The 19,556-nt window shown below is 42.7% G+C and overlaps 1 protein-coding gene across 2 annotated transcripts; it reads left to right on the top strand.

Annotated features, from left to right (window-relative positions):
• Positions 1-219: 219 nt before the first annotated feature.
• Positions 220-19,168, top strand: MANSC1 (MANSC domain containing 1). 2 transcript variants are annotated; one of them, XM_003988423.6, is made up of 4 exons: positions 220-359; positions 5,913-6,234; positions 10,258-10,398; positions 17,741-19,168. In XM_003988423.6, the coding sequence occupies exons 2-4, from the start codon at positions 6,012-6,014 to the stop codon at positions 18,700-18,702; spliced, it is 1,326 nt and encodes a 441-aa protein (XP_003988472.2). In that variant the 5' UTR covers positions 220-359; positions 5,913-6,011; the 3' UTR covers positions 18,703-19,168. The 2 variants fall into 2 exon arrangements, with proteins under 2 accessions (XP_003988472.2, XP_044917322.1); XM_045061387.1 differs by lacking the exon at positions 10,258-10,398.
• The last annotated feature ends 388 nt before the right edge of the window (positions 19,169-19,556 follow it).

The following is a 19,556-nucleotide window of genomic DNA, read 5'->3' as shown; positions in this document are numbered from 1 at the left end:
GGGGTGGCAGCGGCCGGCTGCTTCCCAGGCTGTGCGCGATCGCCGGGCGCCTGGAGCCACCGCGGGGAGGGGCTCCCGGAGGACCGCGCTCCAAGTGGCCGGGAAGCAGCTCCGGGTTGCAGGGCAGGAATGTGCCCTTCCACCTCCCCCTCCCCTCCGCCTCCGGCCAACTTTCTGCCGCCGCAACGGAAGCAGGAACTGGCGAAGCACACGCCCCCCCGGCCGGCCGGGAGCTGCGGAGCATCCCTGCCAACCTCGCCGATACCCTCGCGCGGATCTGCCGCTCCTTCCTCGGGAGCGCGTCGGGGCTGCCCTCGCGCGGGTGGGACACGGGAGCCCCCGGGTCGCGGAGCTTCCAGGTAAAAACGTCACCGCCCTCCCCCCCAGACCGGCCGCGGGCTGCGCCTCCAGCGCGGAGAGTGCAGCCCCCCTTCCTACTCCTGGGGCGAGGCCCCTCCACCTCTCCCGGAGCGCCAGGGACCGGGTTGGGGCGAGGAAGGGCTGGCCGGGGTCTTGGTGGGATCGCGGGCCCCCAGAGGGGATCTCCAGGCTCGCGTAGCAGCACCTGTCTTAAGTGGCCCTGGCTCCGCGTCGTCATCAGGAGAGACAGAAGAATGCCCAGTGAGCGACACGCATTTCCTCAAAGGAAGGGAAAGAAAATGATTTCCAATATCTGACACGGTTTTGCACAAGTGCGTTGTAGTGGCTATAGTAAGCAGGCGTCAAAGTTCAGTGCCTCCTGAGCTTCCTCCCACCTGTATCTTTTTCACGCTTTCAACAGAATTCAACTTGACTGTGGACCTTTAAGGCCTAAGTAGTAACGATTAGAAGAATTACAGAGGTTGAGTATACTTAGCGCGATGAACTCTTCAGTAACTTCTTGCAGTCCAGGCGCCATGAAGATTCTGCCTAGAGAAAACACAGTTCCTGCCCCATCCCCTCTCATAGTTCTGGTTTCTTTGCAAAAACTTGAGGAGAGATTCTGTCAGAATCCTTGCAAAGTAAGACATTGGCCTGGTTTTCCTCTTTTTGCTCCTGTCTGGTTTTCTTTAGAGCTAGAAAAGAGACTTGCAAGATGCGGCAACATGGAAAAGGGTCACTTGTGCCAGGATTCTTAACCTGGAGAGCCACGGCTAGTACTCTGAAAGTCTGAACTCCAGTGGCAAAATTTATTTTAGTAGCCTCTCACTGAAATGTAACATTTCCTCTAAGAGGCATGTGATCAAAAGCGTTGGTGGAGTTAGACGCAGCTGTAATTTGCCATCAGTAGAAATCACAGGTGTTTTCGCATTATATTACTGATTACACAGATCTCAAGTATCCTGTTCATTCAACACTACTTCAAAATTATGGCAGTTATTAGATGTACTGCTTGATATTTGATAGGTTAATAAAGAAGCACAGATATCCCACAATTGTTTCTATTTTGGCTGAAAACGGGATTAATAATAGGATCTATCTCATAAGGATCAGGAATCTCTTTCATTAGGATTCTTGTAAGGATTAAATGACATGACACATGTAAAGTGCTTAGCATAGAGACTGGCATGAGAGAAACATAAATGTTACTTGTTATTTGTTTACAAAAGTTGGATACAACAGCAAGGAAGCTATTGGACTTGTGTGGTTACTATGTATGGGTAATATATACTCTTTTTTTTTTTTTTGCTGTTTAACTGTTTTTGTTGTTTTTTACTATTTTGTTGTTTTAAAGACTGTTTATATTAGGGATCACTCTTTTTTTTTTTTTTAAGATTTTATTAGTAAGTAATCTAATCTCTACACCCAATGTGGAGCTTGAACTTGCAACCTGGAGATCAAGAGTTCCACGCTCCGCGGACTGAGCCAGCCAGGCGCCCCAATGTTAGATTTCACTCTTTACGTTGTACAGTTCTATGGGTTTTGGCAGATGTGAAGACATGTGTCAACCGTTACAGTAACATTTAGAATGATTTCACTACTCTAAAAATCCCCTGTGTTCCACCTGCGCATCCTTCCCTTCCTCCTCCTGGCAACCACTGATATTTTGATTGTTGATGTAGTTTTGCCTTTTCCAGAATGTCGTATGGTTGACAAGAGGTCATATCTTTCAGACCGGTTTCTTTCACTTAGCACTATGCAATTGTGGTTCCTCTATGTACTTCTGTGGTTTGATAGCTCATTTCTTTGTACTACTGAATAGTATTCCATTATATGGATGTACCACATTTTGTTTATCCATTCACCTATTGAACGATGTCTCGGTTGTCTCCAATTTTTGACAATGATGTAGAAAGTTACTATAAACATATATACATAGATTTTTTTTTTGTAGGATTTGGTTTTGTCAGTTTTTTGGATTTTAGTCATTCTAATAGGTGCATAGTGGTATCTTATCATTTGAATTTACAGTTCCCAAATGATTATGATGTTGAGCACCTCCTCTTATGCTTATTTGTTATCTATATATCTCTTTTGAGATCCACATGGGGCTTGGTCCCAGGAACTGTGAGACCATGACCTGAGCCAAATCCAAGAGTCAGATACTTAACCAACTGAGCCACCCAGGTGCCCCAACTTTGCTCATTTTTAATTGGGTTGTGTTTTAAAGTTCTTTGTATATTTTAGCTACCTGTCCTTTATCAGATGTGTGTTTTGCAACTATTTCTCCCAGTCTGTGGCTTATCTTTTTATTCTCTGAATAGTGTCTTGGGCACAGCAGATGTTTTAATTTTAATGAAATCCAACCTATCAATTTTTTTTCTTTCATGGATTGTGCTTTTGGTATTGTATCTAAAAAATCATTGCTTAATCTAAGTCCACAAAGATTTTTCTCCTATGTTATATTTTTACTATATTAAAACTATTTTAACATTTTTTTTAATATTTTATTTTTAAGTAATCTCTACACCAACATGGGGCTTGCACACACAATACCAAGATCAAGAGTCTCATGTTTTACCAACTGAGCCAGCCAGGCACCCCTCTAGGAGTTTTAGAGTTCTGCATTTTACATTGAAGTCTATGATCCATTTTGAGTTAGTTTTTGTAAATGATGGAAGGTTTGTGTCTAGATTTATCTTTTTGCATATGGATGCCCAATTATTCTGTCACCATTTTTAAGAAGACTATCCTCTGTCCATTGAATTGCCTTTGCTCTTTTGTTAAAGAGCAGTTGACTCTATTTGTGTGGGTCTTTTTCTGGGCTTATTATTCTGTTCTATTGTTCTGTTTGTCTATTCTTTTGCCAGTAGCACACACTTTTTTTTTTTTTTAAGTTTATTTATTTTGAGAGAGAGAGAACAAACAGGGTAGGGGCAGAGGGAGAGGGAGAGAGAGAGGAGAGAGAGGGAGAGAGAGGGGGAGAGAGAGAGAGCACAAACAGGGTAGGGGCAGGCAGAGGGAGAGGGAGAGGGAGAGGGAGAGGGAGAGAGAGAGAGAGAGAGAGAGAGAGAGAGAGGGAGTACAAACAGGGTAGGGGCAGAGGGAGAGGGTGAGTACAAACAGGGTAGGGGCAGAGGGAGAGGGAGAGGGAGAGGGAGAGGGAGAGGGAGAGGGAGGGAGGGAGGGAGGGAGAGAGAGAGAGAGAGAGAGAGAGAGAGAGAGAGAGAGAGAGAGAGAGAGAGAGAGACAGGATCCCCAAGCAGGCTCTGCGCTGTCATTGCACAGCCCGATGCAGAGCTCAGTCTCATGAATGGTGAGATCATGACCTGAGCTGAAACCAAGAGTTTGACACTTAACCAACTGAGCTACCCAGGTGCCCCTACACTGTCTTGATTACTGTAACTTTGCAGTAAGTATTGAAGTTAGGTAGTGTCAGTTCTCCAATTTTGTTCTTCTTCAGCATCATGTTGCCCATTCTGGGCCTTTCTGCATTTCATGTAAACTTTAAAATCAAAACTTTAAAATTGTTAAGATCCACAAAATAACTTACTGGAAATTTTATTGGGATTGCAATGAATCTATAGATCAAGTTGAGAAGAATGGACATCTTTTTTTTTTTTTTTAACGTTTATTTATTTTTGAGACAGAGAGAGACAAAGCATGAACAGGGGAGGGGCAGAGAGAGAGGGAGACACAGAATCTGAAACGGGCTCCAGGCTCTGAGCTGTCAGCACAGAGCCCGATGCAGGGCTCGAACTCACGGACCGTGAGATCATGACCTGAGCTGAAGTCGGATGCTTAACCGACTGAGCCACCCAGGCACCCCAAGAATGGACATCTTAATATTGATGAACATGGAACATCTCTCCATTTATTTAGTTTAGTTTTGTTTTTTGATATTTTACATCAGCGTTTTGTAGGCATATTAAAAAAATTTTTTTTTAATGTTTATTTTTGAGAGAGAGAGACACACACACAGCGTGAACAGGGGAGGGGCAGAGAGAGACACACACACAGAATCTGAAGCAGGCTCCAGGTTCTGAGCTGTCAGCACTGAGCTGGACACTGGGCTCAAACTGACAAACCATGAGATCGTGACCTGAGTTGAAGTTGGAGGCCTAACTGACTGAGCCTTCCAGATGCCCCTCTAGGCACACTTTAAAAACTACTTTGATAATTATATTTCATATAACTGACTTCCTTCATAATCCTAATATATTTCATTTTTCATTATATATATGTATTTTATTAATTTATTTTTTAAAGAATTTATAGGTTTTTTTTGTTTTGTTTTGTTTTGTTTTTTAGAGGAAGAGAGTGCGCGAAAGCAGGGGAGAGGGGCAAAGAGAGAGAGGGGCAGAGAGAGAAAGACAGAATCTTAAGCAAGCTCCACACCCAGCACAGAACTGGACACAGGGCTCAATCCCACTACCCTGGGATGGTGACCTGAGCTGAAATCAAGAGTTGGACACTCAGCTGACTGAGCACCCCTCATTTTTATATTTTCAAACCTGTCTCTCAGAAAAGATCCTAAGCCTCACCAGACTACCAAAGGGTTCGGGTTCATGACAGAAGAAGGAGGAGGAGGAGGAGAATGAGATTGAAGAGGAAATATTTCTGCTCTACAGTATGCTTCAGTGAACAATTTGTATTCTCAAAATGAATGAATTCCCTCTACTGACCAGCTAACTCTTAGAATTAGATTATTAGAGTTAGCTGTCTCTGATTTGATACTTAAGGAGAGGCAGCCACAAGAAAGGCAGCCCCAGTTTCCTCATCTATAAAATGAGGGAAATAGTAGCTTTTTTTTTTTTTTTTTGCAGACCGACTATCAGGATTAAATGGGATAATATATGTATATTTCATAGCACATTGCCTACCACCTAGTAGGTGATTTTAAAATGTTGGTTGTTGGGGCGCCTGGGTGGCGCAGTCGGTTGAGCGTCCGACTTCAGCCAGGTCACGATCTCGCGGTCCGTGAGTTCGAGCCCCGCGTCGGGCTCTGGGCTGATGGCTCGGAGCCTAGAGCCTGTTTCCGATTCTGTGTCTCCCTCTCTCTCTGCCCCTCCCCCGTTCATGCTCTGTCTCTCTCTGTCCCAAAACTAAACGTTGAAAAAAAAAATTAAAAAAAAACAAAATAAAATGCTGGTTGTTAATACTGAGAAAGAAACTCTGCCCAAGCCTGTTATCACTGCTTCATCAGTGGCTAGAGATTTTGTGTCCTCTCCCCTCTTGGTTAGGAGAAGCAAGAAGAGGAAGGATTCTAGAACTTTGGGGGTAGGCCTCTTGTTTATATCTCTTCCTTCATAGATATTTGTCAGCTTTTAAGCACTGATGGGATAGTATACATATTTGTGCTAATTAGTTCTTTACCAAGTTTTTAATGAAGGTTGTCTTGATCTATTAAAAGTGAAACATAAAAAATGCTTGTTTATTTCTGTTTTGTAAATCATGAGCTGTTGACATTGACTTGAAGGAAATGAAATGTATCTTCGTGAGATTTATTAAAAGAAACAAAACTCACTGATGATTTTCTATTTTTGTTCTAGAGAGAAATTCCATGATCTGTACAATCTTCTTGAAGCAAACTCAGACCAGAGGGAGGATTATCCTTGACCTTGGAAGACTAGGCTAAATTGAAATTTAAAATGTTCTTTAGGGAAGAATGGGGCTTGAGTTACACTTTTGTGGTAATTTGCTTCCTGACACTGAGGCTGTCCACCAGTCAGAACTGCCACACGAAGAGTCTAGAAGATGTTGTCATTGACATCCAGTCATCTCTTTCAAAGGGAATTAGAGGCAATGAACCTGTACATACGTTAACTCAGGAAGACTGCATTAATTCTTGCTGTTCAACGAAAAACATAACAGGTAAGTAATAGTCCCTTGGCAACTCTTCATTTTAAGTGTTTTGTGATATAAGTAGCTGGCTGATCTGGCTGCATAGTTTATCCTAGTGATTCTCAATGGGGTAGAAATGTGGATAACAAATTCACTGGGAACATGTGCCTTCCCCTAAGCTGGGTCAAAGTTACTGATGAGTGTGTGTGTATATCACCCAGGTGTGTAGGTAGAACCACTGGTGTTATGTTCTAATAGGCATCTAAGATGCTGGAAACAAAAACCCTGAAGGGACATGGGAAGTTGTTTGGACTAACCCAGTCACATGACACAGAGGAAAGAGGCTCACAGGTCTGAGCCATACCTTTGCATGTTTCAAGTTCCAGACTTGAGAAATATTTATCCAAGAGAAACAGTGGTCATTTTTCAGTTGTTTATGACCTTGTCCTAATTCCCTAAATGAAAAGTAAATAAATAACCAACCACAGAAAAACACCCACACTACATTTATTGAGCACCGAATGCCTTGCTGAATGCTGGAGACAAAACAATGAATAACATGGACAAGGCCTTGCCATCAAGGAGCCTAGAAGAGCTAGTCAACACTGGAGGAATGCTTCTTACCTGACTTACTGGCCAACCGAATCATACGTTTTCTCTTATATCTTTGGTTTCTCTTCTTTGTATAATGGGTGTGGTATAGTCAGAAATGTATGCATATAATCTTGGTTCCTGGTTCCTGTTAGAGCTCCTAAAAACCTTGCCGTTTCCTGAGCCTAGGAGCTTCTTTCGTTATTCATTATGAGCCCCTTTCAACCACACCTGAGTTAGGACTGTTGGTGGCTCCCTAGGTAGCTCCAGGATGGGAACTCGTCACCAGAAAGACCCAGCCTTGATTAGAAATTTGGAATTTTCAGCTCCACCCCCACCTGTAGGTAGAGGAGAAGGGCTGGAGATTGAATTCAGTCACCAGTGGCCAATGATTTAATCAGCTGTGCCCACATAAGGGAATCTCCATAAAAAAATCCCTAAACACAGGTTTAGAGAGCTTCCACATTGGCAAACACATCCACATGTGCAAGAGGATTGTTCACTCCAGGTACACCGGGACGGAAGCTCCTGCACTCAGGACCCTTCTGGACCTCGCCCTATGTACACTTCATTTGGCTATTCATTTGTGTTTTCACTGATAAACTGTCATGGTAAGTATAGCCTTTTCCTGAGTCCTGTGAGTAGTTCTAGCAAATTATCAAACCTGAAGTAGGGGTGGTAGGAGCCTGGATTTATGGCCAAGTTGGGCAGAAGCGTGAGTAACCTGGGAGCTGATACTTTTGACTGGCCTCTAAGTGAGGACAGTCTTACAGGACTGAGCCCTTAAACCTATGGAATCTGATGCTAACTCCAGGTAGTTAGTGTAAGAATTGAATCGAATCATAAGACATTGAGTCAGTGCCCTGGAGAATTGGAGTATTAGTGTGGAAAAGATACCACATATTTGACGTCAGGAGGAAAAAAACCTTCAATGGTTTTCTCAAACTCAGCAGTGTGCTTTGATATTCTCTATAGGAGTAATTTATGGAAATCACAGAGATTTAATTTAAATTTCCAGTTTTTCTTTAAATGTTGGTATCCACATTTATGTGAAATAGCAAATCATCTGCAAACAGGACTGAATGCTGTGTGGGTGTTTGCTGGCAACACAGGAAACCTTGCATTTCTTTTCAGCTCCATAATGGGTGTTTAGTGAGAAATGAGGGTTTGCTGTTTTATTGTATAAGCAGAATTACTGTTACTGCTTTACGGTAAGTCGAGATAACTGTGGGTCTCCTTTAACGGATCTCAGACTGTTTCTTCATTTATTGAGCAATGGTCTTTAAGTGCTTTGATAATTTGCTCATAACCACAGATTTTAGAAAGATGCCCAGGGGCGCCTGGGTGGCGGAGTCGGTCGAGTGACCAACTTCAGCTCAGGTCACGATCTCATGGTCCGTGAGTTTGAGCCCCGCATCGGGCTCTGTGCTGACAGCTCGGAGCCTGGAACCTGCTTTGGATTCTGTGTCTCCCTCTCTCTCTCTGCCCCTCCCCTGCTTGCTCTCTCTCTCTCTCTCTCTCTCTCTCTCTCAAAAATAAAATTAAATTTAAAAAAATTATTTAAAAAAAGGAATTATTAAGAAAAAAGAAGTACAAAGGACACAAAGTTTTGCATACAACTTGGGGGGGGGCTTATGGACCTTTCCCTTTACCTCCATGCCCCCCAAAAATGGTATTGCAGAATTATCCCATTGCTGAGAAAGGAAAAACTAAAGTACCTTTCTTGTTGCCTGGTAGAGAGATGACATGATAAAACCCCTACAGAAACTGAGTCTTCTTTCCAAATGCGGGAGTCAAGGTTGATCCTCACCATTGCCTGATTTGAAGAAGTTGTGCTAATGGCCAGTTATGCAGAGTATTTTCCTCTGGCTTTACTGAGATATATTTGGCATGTAACATTGTGAAAATGTAAGATATACAGTGCGATGATTTGTTACATGTATATATTGTGAAATTACTACAACAAGGTTAGTTAATACATGGGTGTGTGTGTGTGTGTGTGTGTGTGTGTGTGTGTTTAGAAAGAGCATGCATTTTTAATAATTAGCCTATGTGCCTCTTAACCTTCATCCTGGGGCACGTGGGTAGCTGAGTCGGTTAAGCGTCTGACTTTGGCTCAGGTCATGATCTCACAGTTTGTGAGTTCGAGCCTCACGTTGGGCTCTGTGCTGACAACTCAGAGCCTAGAGTCTGCTTCAGATTCTGTGTCTCCCTCTCTCTCTGCCCCTTGGCTGCTCACTCTCTCTCTCTCAAAAATAAATAAAAAAGCATTTAAAAAACAAAACAAAACAAAACCTTATCCTGACCAGGGGTATACTGATCCCTCAAGGGTCTTAGGCCAAGATGTGAGATGGCACCAGATTGAGACCAAAGCCAGCTCTAGACCATGATGAATAGAAAGAATGATTTCTACCGGGCATAGGTAGAAGAGAAAAAGAAGCAAGAAATGAAAGTTAAGAGTAAAACGTTTGAAAGGAAGGAAAATGGAAAAGCAGAAATAAGGAAGAGTAGAAATGTGAAGAAGAAAAATCAAAAGAAGAATGGTACTGATAAAGGTAAAACATAGACTTTGCCCTCCATACACCACTCAGGTCCTTTGTGGAAGGGGGCAATGATGGTGTGATGCTAAATTTAGGGACTCTACTCCAGAAAGCCAGACTCATGGCTTCATAGGTGTCTGGTATAGGTGTCTGCCTTTGGGATATGAGAGATACATGAAATCATTAGGTTAAATCCATTTCTTAAGTTCCAACTCAGTTGTGAGTTGTGTAAAGATCGCAAAGTCAGTATTTCTGTGTGTATTTTGATGGATATTTGAGCAAATGGAAGGCTTATCTAAAGAATTAAATGCATTATTTTTATTTTTTTTTTATTTTTTTTTCAACGTTTTTATTTATTTTTGGGACAGAGAGAGACAGAGCATGAACGGGGGAGGGGCAGAGAGAGAGGGAGACACAGAATCGGAAACAGGCTCCAGGCTCCGAGCCATCAGCCCAGAGCCTGACGCGGGGCTCGAACTCCCGGACCGCGAGATCGTGACCTGGCTGAAGTCGGACGCTTAACCGACTGCGCCACCCAGGCGCCCCCCCTTTTTTTTTTTTTAATTTTTTTTTCCAACGTTTTTATTTATTTTTGGGACAGAGAGAGACAGAGCATGAACGGGGGAGGGGCAGAAAGAGAGGGAGACACAGAATCGGAAACAGGTAAATGCATTATTTTTTTAAAAAACAATTAAATGTACTATTTAAAGTGGGTTTTGCCAAAATTACCTTAATTCAGATTTTTTAACCCAGTGTCTTCACAAATTGCTTTAAGTACTAAGGAAGAGGAAACGAATTGGTGGTCAGCAAGCAAATGCACAACATGAACAAAGGTATTTGTGTTGGACAGCAGAAAAAATAATTGCCATCGTCTTTAGAATATCCTATTTCAGTGTAATGCTTATGATACCTTTAATTTCAGGAGACAAAGCATGTAACCTGATGATCTTCGACACTCGAAAAACAACTAGACAGCCCAACTGCTACCTATTTTTCTGTCCCAGCGAGGAAGCCTGTCCCCTGAAACCAGCAAAGGGACTTATGAGTTACAGGATAATTAGAGGTAATAAAAGCATTGTTCTTTTTCTCTGGTGATTGGAATTATTTAAGGATATGGTTCATGTGAAAGATTTTCTACAAAAGAATCTAACTACCAAAAGTAGTCACAAATATAGAGGCACACCAGAAATCTCTCATGATTTAAAATTCAGTCTATTAAACCAAACATCTGTTTTCCAATGAAAGATCTCTGAATGATGGTATTTTGTGTTGTTTAGCTTTTTGTTTCTACCTTCCTGAGATAAAAGGCACTCAGACCTTTCATGAAAACATTTTGAAACACCTCTTTAGAAAATGTAAGAGGCACTGGAATAAGGTCTCCGTGGTCCACGGTCTGTTTTAAAAGGGTTAAGACCCGGCTGCCTGGGTGGCTCAGCTGGTCCAACTTCGGCTCAGGTCATGATCTCACCATCCACGGGTTCGAGCCCTGCATCGGTCTCTGTGCTGACAGCCCAGAGCCAGGAGCCTGCTTCAGATTCTGTGTCTCCCCCTCTCTCTGCTCCTCCCCCACTTGTGCTCTGTCTCTCTCGTTCTCAAAAATAAATAAACATAAAAAAATTTTTTTAAAGGGTTAAGATCTATGTGAGTATATAAAATTCTAGTACATTTGTCTTTAGGTTCTAATTATTTTATAATCACATTATGTGAAATCAAACACCCTGGATTTTATTACCTAGACCTGGAAGGAGGTTCATTCAAGAAGTATTTACTAAGTGTCCACCATGTGCCAAATTCTGTGCAAGGCATTGGAAATACAGTCTCCATTCTGAACATATTTGTTCAGAATTTAGAAAATAAACAACTAAAAAATAATATAATAATTTGGATATGTCTTGGTGAGATTTTGGCTTGTTAATATTTTTTTAAGTTTGTTTAGTTTTGAGAGAGACAGAGACAGCGTGAGCAGGGGAGGGGCAGAAAGAGAGGGAGAGAGAGAGAGAGAGAGAGAGAGAGCGAGAGAATTCCAAGCAGGCTCTGCACCCTCAGCTCAGAACCTGACGTGGGGCTCAAACTTACAAAACCGTGAAATCATGACCTGAGCTGAAACCAAGAGTCAGATGCTTATACCAACTGAGCCACCCAGGCGCCCTGGCTTGCTAATGTTCAGGGTGAAATGTTTTCAGTATCAAGTGTCCTTTTATTTAAGTCTTAGACAGTTTTTTTTCACTATACCCTTGGCTATTAATAATATTCTATTTGCTCATTTACTCAATAAACAACAAATGTTATTTAGCATCTCCTATATGTGCCAAACACTTTTTCTGCCCCAAGAACACAAAAATGGAAACATGGAAAACAAGGTTTTTACCTCTGGAACTTATGTTTTAGGAGGGAGAGACAATAACCATCCTAAATAAGTAATCAAGAAAAATATTATAAGTAATCAAAAAAAAAAGTAATCAAGAAAAATATCATCACAAGTGTTAGGCTGATGATTGAGCTAAGACAACCTAATAGATGATCACTGAGTGGACCCTCTTGAGTAGGTGATCAGAGGAAGCATCTGTGAAGAAGTAACCCCTCAACTGAGATCTGAATGGTAAGAAGCCAGATGTGAGAAGATCTGGGAAGACCTTCAGGCAGAGGAAATAGCCTGTTTCAATATCTTGAGGCAGAATGATTTCAGTCTCAGTCTCAGCTGGCTGACTCACTCATAGTGAACCATATAAAGAGTGACATACAGGGGCACCTGGGTGTCTCAGCCGGTTAAGGGACTGGCTTCGGCTAAGGTCATGCATGATCTCATGGTTCATGGGATCGAGCCCTGAATAGGGCTTTGCACTGACAGTGCGAAGCCTGCTTGGGATTCTCCTTCTCTTTCCCTCTCTCTCTTCACCTCCCTCACTCCTGCTTTCTCTCTCTCTCTCTCAAGAGAAACGAACTTAAAAAAAAAAGTGATAACGCAAGAAGTATGAAAAGTGGAGAGATCACATAAAGCTTTGTAAGCCAAGGTAGGAAGTTCTTATTTTAGGTGTCTAATGGGAGGCCGTTGGAAGTTTTCAGTAGGCGTGTAACATGGTGTTTTCAAGGTGATTTCTCAAAGCTCACTGTGACTGCTCTACTGGGGAGGGACAACAATGCGGCAGCAAGAGAGGAAGTGGGAAGACTGGGTAGGAGGCAGAGGCAAGATCCAAGTGGAAGGCCATGACATTGTGGACCAGGGAGGTGGCAGATGAGGTAGAGAAGTAAACATACAGCTGTTTCAGAGGAAGAGCCGATGGTGTGGGATGGTTGTGACGGCATGGGAAACAGAAGTATTGGAATTGAGTCCTAGTTTCCTAGTTTTTGGCTTGAAAGTCTAGATGGATGGTGGCACCATCTACTGAGCTGGGGAAGATTAAGGAGACTGGTTTTAGGGTTGGGAGGGGGGAGTGCACTCAAGGATTGTCTTGTGACTGTTTTATGTGTGAGGTGCTTTGGGGAATGATACTGCCCAGGGTGCCTGGGCTCAGACTCCACTCTGTCCCCTGTGTCTGAGTTTTGGTTAATGAACCAGATGTATCAAACATTCCCTAAAACAGGAGCATAAAGCACAAATTATTTGTGTAAATTCTTCCTAAATAGTGATATAAACCAACTATAAGAAAACTGGCATAAGGTACAAAAGTTTCGGTTTTGCTAGATGAAGAAAGCTCTGGAGATGGATGATGATGACAGTTGCAGAGAACGTGAATATACTCAATGCCACTGAACTGTATACTTACAGAGTTAAAGTGGTAAATAGTATGTAGATTTTACCACAGTTTTCAATTTTTAAAAAAATTTTAAAAGTTTATCTATTTTGAGAAAGAGTGTGTGCGACAGCAGGGCGAGGGGCAGAGAGAGAGGGAGAGAGAGAATCCCAAGCAGGCGACATGGGGCTTGAACTCACGAACCGCCTTGAGCCAAAACCTTGGTCATGATCTCGTGGTTCGTGAGTTTGAGCCCCACGTCACCCGCTTCTCTCTCTCTCTTTCTGGCCATCATCCTGCTTGCACCCACACTCTCTCAAAATAAATAAACATTTTTTTTTTAGATACTGATTTTTAAAAAACACGAGGCATAGAACAAATTAGCCTTTCAAAACACTTAAAACCTTACTTTCTGTGGACACTGTGTTGTCCTGCCCTTTTGGGGCATCAGTGGGCAGATCTTGTGGCTGCCCCAGATCTTCATGGCTCCTTCCCTTTGTGCCTGTGTGTAAATCATCTGGGAGCCTATAGTGTGGTGGTGATACTTTCTTGCTGTACCCCTTGGATCACCTGGAACATTGCAGAGCCTGTTAGATAGCCAGGGGTGGTAATTCAGCAGCAAATGGATATTTTGCAGTCTTAGTTTCCAAAGAGGTCAGGGCTCAAGACACTAACCGGAATGTTTGTTCTTCTTCGGGAACTCTCATCATGTGGAATTTGGACCGCAACGTTCCGCCTCTGTTATCCCTTCTCACTACCTCTTCTTCATTCTGCCCCTTCTTCTACTATCAGCGCGCTTCCCTGTATCTGTCTTCTATTTCATAACGAAAGCACAACATTAAAGAAATTACAGGTAACTTAATCTAGCAATTCTACTTTCATAAAACCTTAAAGAAGCAAGACCAAAACAGGAAAAAGCTATTGGTTTGAAGCATGTTTTTTTTTTTTTTTTTTTTTTTGTGAAATTAGTTTGAAAAGTAAAAAACTAGGAGCAGCATAAATATCCCGTTGCCTGAGAATGGTTGGGTATAAAATATGATGGATCCTTGGGGCGCCTGGGTGGCTCGGTCGGTTGAGCAGCCGACTTCTCGGCTCAGGTCATGATCTCCTGGTCCATGAGTTCGAGCCCCACGTCGGGCTCTGTGCTGACAGCTCAGAGCCTGGAGCCTGTCAGATTCTGTGTCTCCCTCTCTCTGACCCTCCCCTGTTCATGCTCTGTCTCTCTCTGTCTCAAAAATAAATAAACGTTAAAAAAAAATTAAAAAAAATAAAATATGATGGATCCATTTGAGAGAGGTTGAGCGTTCCGCTCTTGGTTTGGGCTCAGGTCACGATCTCACGGTTCGTGGGTTCAGGCACCTCGTCGGGCTCTGTGCTGATGGTGTGTAGCCTGCTTGGGATTCTCTCTCTCTCTCTCTCTCTCTCTCTCTCTCTCTCTCTCTCTCCCGCTCTCTATCTCATAATAAATAAACTTAAAAAAAGATAAGTTTGAGGTATATAAATAAACAAAATTCCAGGTGAAAAACACCTGGTTGTTTTTCAAATACATGAAAAAAAATTTAACTCTAAGGCACACAGAAATGTTAACGGTTGCTGAGACATAATGATAAAAACCATAGTTGAATTTGTTTTACAACTTCCATATACTTCTGTAATGTTGTTGCTTTTATCCATGTGTAAAAGAGGGAATATGAGGTAAAGATTCTCTCCAGTGGAAATGGGAGAAAAGGGAACTTTGGCATGTGTGTAAATCTTTACTGGGAGGCTGTGAAGGTCATAAAGTCGGATTAGAATTAAACAGTTCCGGTGGCAGCCACCAGGGGGCGCCATCAGCCCAGAGCAGGTTGAAGAGCAAAGTGGCATGGACCCTGGACATCATGTGCTGCAGGCTTTATACATACAGGATGTTTACAAATTGTGTTTGTAATTCTCTTTATGAATCTGCCCATGTTGATGGACTGAGAGTCCCCACAAAAATAAATTATCTGCTTCCTGTTTAGAGTGAAATTAATAGATATCTGTTGGGTGGTTTGTTTCCAGATGAATTCCATTTCCTATAACGGATGGGCTAATATTTACAGACCAAAAGCTTGAAAGATGATAGTGTACTGTGTTCATTCTATAAAACCATTGCAACTTGGAATTATGTAATTTTTTTCCCAGCTTTGCAGTGTGTCATTTCTACCGAGGACTAGAATAAGGGAAGTTCAGAAACAATAAATTGGGAGTCTGTTTGCCCAGCTGGTTTCCAAGTAATAGTCAGTCCCTAAGTTTTTTATTTCATCAAGTCACTTGAAAATGAAACTCAAAAGAGAGATCGAGGGCACAGGGCTGTTTTGCAGTCCCCGCTGGCTCATCTCTGTGCGAGCGAGAAAAAGCACCACACCCCAGTGGCAAACATCAGCGGGTGAGGTGAAGGGAGCAGGTGCACAGGATCCCTGCATGCCTCTAGGATCCTTGCCAGTAGATGAATCTTATCAAGAAATGGGACTAGCCCTTGCTTTGCTTTATTTATGAACTGACATTCTTGAGAAAGAAAGCAGCTGTTTTGGTCATTCTTGTCAATGGCTTTATTTAAGTTCTGAGTTCACACACATCGCATTTACTTAGTCTTTTTTTTTTTAACTTTAAAATGGAATATGTTGAGTCCTGTTCTTTTTGAAAAATACCTGATGCTAACTAAAAATAGAGATACTGTTTATCTCATGGTGATGTTATATCTATCATCGTGATGTAACCTGCAGCAGAAACTCTTTTCTCCAGCATTGTTGGAGGAAAGAGGAATTTCAATCATCCGAATTCTATTTTGGGGTAAAGTACTATATCCTAGAGCAGGTGTCTGCAGACTTTTTCTGTCAAGGGCCAAATGAGAAGTATTTTAGGCTTTCCAGGCCAGTATGTTTTTTTTTTTTAATTTTTTTTTTTAACATTTATCTATTTTTGAGAGACAGAGCATGAGTGGGGGAGGGGCAAAGAGAGAGGGAGACACAGAATCTGAAGCAGGGTCCAGGCTCTGAGCTGAGCTGTCAGCACAGAACCCGACATGGGGCTCGAACCCACGAACCGTGAGATCATGACCTGAGCCGAAGTCAGATGCTTAACCGACTGAGCCCCCCAGGAGCCCCTCCAGGCCAGTATTTTAGGTTTTATGGGCCATATGCAATCTGTTGTATCTATTCACCTCTGTCCTTATAGTATGAAGTACCTGCAGACAGTGCATAAACAAATGAGCATGGTTACATGCCAATAAAACTTTATTTATAGACACTGAAATTTGAATTTTATATAATTTTCATGTGTCACAAAATATTATTCCTTTTTATTTTTGTCAGCCATTTAAAAATGTATATGTTAGCCCATAAGCCATACAAAGAGAAGTGACAAGCTAGATTTGGCCCTCGGGCCATAATTTGCTGACCCCTGTCCTAGACGGATTAAGGAGTGACCGTTCTAAAGGACCTGTTCCAGGTGTGATGCTTACAGAGTAATCGAAGATATTACAAATCAGAGGTCGCCTCTGGATGTTTGTTAGCAGAGAAGAGAATGGAATCTAGTTCAGACACTGGCATTGAGAGGAGTTGAAGAAGAAAGGGGGAAAGAGAACAGGGAAGAATGAACAAGGAAATGCTAAGAAATTCCTTTTCTTCCTTCCTTGTGTTTTCTGCAGTTCAGATTTAAGTGAAAATGATCAGCCAAGTAGCAGAGTGATACAGAGCAATTCAAATGATCCTTCCCTGCCCCTGATGGCTCCCACAAGCCTTCCCAATTTGAGCTGTGATGAATGGTGTGTGAGACTAAGAGCATAATTCTAAGCTTTCTGTCACCGTGAGGAGGATGTGAGGCTGGTCCCTCCGTAGCCAGCACTCGGAATTGTGTGATTTTCGGCTCTTTCTATCAGCACTGTGGCCATCCTAATTTCAAATTTGGTCTCACAGTCCTCAGACTCTAAGACATTGGCGCTGAAATTTTAATCCTTGAGAGTCACGAGGAAATCTCCCAAATTGCCTCCCTCCCCTGTGTGTGGTGCTGAAACCTGTTTTTTGATTGGACACTGTGTCATCAGCCTTCTGCTGCTGCTGTGGCCTCGGTGCCCTGGGAGGAGACCAGACCTTCCCTCCCGGCCCCTCCGCCTCCACCCCATTGCAGGCAAATTGCAAGGATTCTGCCTCCGCTCCCCCTTGCCTTTCTTGCCTGCGGGTGCCCTTGCTACGAAATCTCTCCCGGTGATTGCTGCCTTCCCAGCTGTCTTGTCAGTCCCAGGGAGTTTCTCTCTGCCACTCGTCTTCCAGCCCTGTCGCCCTGGCCCAGCCCTCTTCCCTGGCATCGGCCCCCTAAGTGTCTCCATCTTCCTAAACCTCTTGCTGCGGCTCCTGAACTCCTCTTAGCGCCCTTGCTCTGCTCCTCCCAGCTCTTCCTTCATTTGCCTGGTCCTCCCCCACACATTTCTCCTCTGTCCCACCGCTCTAGAAATAAACCACAGCATCTGGTAGAGAGGCAGTGTCATCAGATTCTAATTTAGCAATTTGTATTTTTCCATTTTGCGCAAGTTTCTATGAAATGTCAAGTTTCAACAGTTTGGGGATTTACTGAACAAGCTGATATGTTTGTCTTTTTTTAACCTGCCTTCGCACGGAAATATTTAAGTCTCCCTTTAACTTTTCTCTACATTTTCAGACTTTCCAGCTCTGGCTAGAACTCATTTGCCAAGCCAAGAGTTAACCCAAGAAGGTTCTCTCATCCATGGCCAGTCTCCGCAGGTGATCACTCCCACACCCCCTCCTGTGACAGGTTATTCAGAGTCCACTGACAGCTTACAGAAAGGTGCCTTTTCTCAGAAGTTGGGGTCCTCAGATCACTTGGAGAAACCATTCGAGATTGATCAAGCGAGTACACGGTTCCCTGTTGATAAAGAAAAGGGCCATTCTCAGAGTTCACGGTTTTCTTCAGAACAAAACATAGCTCATCTGCTGCCCGAAAAGGTGACAACACTCCCCACTACCCAGGCTGTTTCCTCTCTGCATATCACCTCTGCCGCTCCAAAGCCTGCATTTCCCCCCACCACCAATGCTCCGGTGATACCTTCTGTGACTTTTGAACCAGAGGGGGCCACCTCAGCTCCACCCCTAGCAGTGGTCACGTCTCAGCCCCCCACAAGCCTCTTGTCTACAATGTTGACACATGCCGAAGTTACACCCAAAGCTGGCGTTACTACGACAACCATCTTTGAGGCACCTACGGACTGGAAAGGCCCCCCAGAAACAGTGCCGGTTAGAGAAATTTCCAACCTATCTTTGAACGCAGAGGATGCCTATAGCCCTGTTACGCTTTCTTTGTCAACTGTGGATTCTTCTGCTGCCACATTACTTCTGTCAAATGTGGATTCTTCTGCTCCGAATAAAAGTGCTTCTCAGGAAAATGGGAAGGCCAGTCCAGGTGGTTCCTCCCTGAAGAGTGTTCCAGAAAGTCAGCATGGCCTCCCATTTGAAAAATGGCTCCTCATTGGGACCCTGCTCTTTGGTGTTCTGTTCCTAGCCATAGGCCTTGTCCTCTTGGGTAGAATGTTCTCAGAATCTCTCCGCAGGAGGCGCTATTCAAGACTTGATTATTTGATCAATGGGATCTATGTTGACATCTAAGGGGGAAACTAGATGTCTCTTAATTCATGTTCTTCCTGGTAGTCCAAACACAGTGACTTTCTACTGACTTGCTGATCTTAGCAGGATTTTTGAAGTGTCTTGAAGACAGGCAAATGCCCCCTACCACTTTCTTTTTGCTTGCTTTTTTAAGACAATGGGAGAAAGGAAACGAATTAGGTAATTTGAGTGATCTATCTCCAAAATATTCGCTGAAAACAAAGCTCTACCTAAAGTAATAAAGTATAATTGGCATATAAATTGAAAAATGACTGGCTGTTTGCAAGGAAAAGTGGTTAGGACTTCTAGGCTGCAGTTCATTAGCATTTCTGGTTCCAGATAAAGTCAACTGTTTATGATATTAATTCTAATAGATTTACTTTCCTTTTTATATGAATTCCAATAAAACTTATTCCAGATGTATTTCCTTCCAATTAAATATTTGAATAAATCTTTTGTTACTCAGTAATGTTCTTGTAAGTGACACATCCAGCTGGATAACTTTCAGTTTATTCCCACCAGCAAAATGATTAAATGATGAAAATATGTGTTCTAAGTTAAAGTGACACCCCCCCCCTTTTCCCATCAGTGAGCAAAGAGGTTCCTTTGGGAGAATTCTAGCAGAAGATTATTATCTACATGGAGACAGTGATAAGTCACTTTTGCTAAACAGCCAAATCTACTTTGGGTCCATTCTAGTAAACTATTCTGCCCGCCCCCCCCCCCACAAAAAAAAGTAATACAGGAATATTCTAAACTTTACCAAGTTGAAAACATAACAGTGTTATTTATAAATCCTTATGTAAATTTTGCCAACAGTCAATTTTGGCTTTATGTGGAATAACATTGGAAACAAT

This window comes from Felis catus, chromosome B4 (genome assembly GCF_018350175.1).
Source record: "Felis catus isolate Fca126 chromosome B4, F.catus_Fca126_mat1.0, whole genome shotgun sequence".
NCBI classification, from domain to species: domain Eukaryota; kingdom Metazoa; phylum Chordata; class Mammalia; order Carnivora; family Felidae; genus Felis; species Felis catus.
The sequence above is the reverse complement of the archived record's forward strand: the minus strand, read 5'-3'. Positions and strand labels throughout refer to the sequence as shown.